Source organism: Nematolebias whitei, chromosome 15, assembly GCF_014905685.2.
Source record: "Nematolebias whitei isolate Nwh7 chromosome 15, NemWhi1, whole genome shotgun sequence".
Taxonomy (NCBI): domain Eukaryota; kingdom Metazoa; phylum Chordata; class Actinopteri; order Cyprinodontiformes; family Rivulidae; genus Nematolebias; species Nematolebias whitei.
Genome location: NC_056512.1, coordinates 20,579,409 through 20,581,364, shown reverse-complemented (window position 1 = coordinate 20,581,364; position 1,956 = coordinate 20,579,409). Strand labels below are relative to the sequence as shown.

General features: G+C 40.8%; 1 protein-coding gene across 1 annotated transcript in view; it reads left to right on the top strand.

Moving 5' to 3' along the window:
• The window catches only part of pdgfbb (platelet-derived growth factor beta polypeptide b), an 8,400-nt gene extending 7,484 nt beyond the window's left edge, over window positions 1-916 (top strand). Inside the window, exon 6 of the mRNA XM_037688484.1 lies at window positions 865-916. Coding sequence (XP_037544412.1) covers window positions 865-916 — 52 coding nt within the window. The remainder of the gene's footprint in view (window positions 1-864) is intronic.
• The last annotated feature ends 1,040 nt before the right edge of the window (window positions 917-1,956 follow it).

The following is a 1,956-nucleotide window of genomic DNA, read 5'->3' as shown; positions in this document are numbered from 1 at the left end:
GCTCTTACAGCTGTTGCACAATTGTTGTAGCAAATAAGCCTAAATAAGAGGAATATATTCTGACAAAGGAACATATATGAAAAAATATTGATATCGGTTATTAGCCAAATAAATTTGAACATATTGGCATATTGGATATCGGCCAAAAATCCAAAATTGTGCATCCCTACAATAAAATACTAAATCAAATCACACTGTGTTAAAAGCCAGAGAAAACAGATGAATTTTGAGCAGAGATTTAAAAACTGGAAGTGAGTGGCTAATGTTGAGGGGCAGATTGTTCCAAAGTTTAGGGCCCATGGCTGAAAAAGCCCGATCTCCTCTGAGCTTCGATCTTGTTTTTGGAACAGACAAAAGCAGCTGATCAGATGACCTCAGGGCCTGAAAAGGAACAGAACAGCAGTAGAGTTAAGGCTAAACACAATGACTTCAGTCTTATGATCATTAAAAGTAAAAAAAAAAATTAAGCCATCCATGCCTTAATTTCATCAAAACATTTTAACAGAGAATGAATGGAGCAAGAACTATTAGGTTTTAAGCGCAGAAAAATCTGACAATCATCAGCATAGCAGTGAAAAGAAAGACCATGTTTCCTCAGGACAGACCCTAAAGAGAGGAGACAGAGTGAAAACAGAAGGCATCCAAGAATCGAGCCCTGTGGGACCCCGCAGGAAAGAGGCACTGAAGCAGATACACTATTACCAACCTTAACACAGAAACTCCTGTCGCTCAGATAGGAACGGAACCATTCTAATGCTGCACCTGTAATCCCAACCCAGTGTTCTAACCGAGATAAAAGGATACTGTGGTCAACAGTATCAAAAGCAGTGGTGAGGTAATTGTGTTTATCATCCTCTGTTGCAGAGGCACCATCTCCAACTGCCACACGGCAGCCAGCAGCCCCAAGGGGCCCTAGAGTCCCCGCTCGTCCAAACCCGGTCAGAAGAAGGATGAGGAAGAATCGCAAACGGATCAGCAAGGCAGCTATGAGAGCGATGCTGATGTAGATCTGAAACGAAGCCAGGTGAGCTCACAGGAGACTCTGAAATAAATCAGAATACACAACTTTATAGCAAATTGGATTTAAATGTCTAAAGTGGTGAACATGTCTTCTTTGATATTTTTTGTCTTCAGGAGAATTTTGGGGAACGTTCGAGGATTATCCAGAGATGAATCGAAATATTTATTCCTTGTCAGTAACCAGCTTGTCCCTCCAGTTCTCCTCAGTAACACTACTAATGACTGTGCTGAACCTGTAACTGCTCCCAGATGGAGCGCAGCAGAAGGGACAAAGGAGTGGAAATGGAAGAAGGACCTTCTTCGTGCTCTTTATGAAAGCTGACCGTAAAACAAAGTGGCGCCCAAAGACAAAGTGTTGCTCAAACACCGTGTCTGAGCGGGAAGGAAAGAAGCGTGGCTGTTGAACCGTAGAGGATAGTGCAATGTCCGAACTCTTCCTGGATCCATGTTTAGATATCAGCAGAGAGAAACTGCACTTAAATGCTGACAGAACCAAAGGTGTAGATGGGGGGGGGGGCTTGATGGTGAGAACCTAGATTTATAAAAATAAAAAAAATAAATAAAAGATGGCCAAATCAGAATACGAAGAACGTTTGGCAGCAGTACAACAAAAAACATGTAACTGTTGTGTTGTAATGAGATCATCTGAGACAATCATCATATGACTGCAAAAAGGCAGAATTTCTGTTTAAAATAGTTTGTTTTAACCACATTTACTTCTGTTTAACTCGCTACAAACACTGGAGAATAACTCATATGATTAGAGAACAAACTTTATTTTGCATCATTCTGTGTTTGAGTCTGTCTGTGCCATGATTCTTATTTATTTGTCTTATATTACTGTGTAATAATGTTCTGCACAACTACTGCAAAATAAGACGTCGCTGAAATGCAACGGATTCAGCTCATCTCTGTGTGAGGGGTGGGTTTAAACTT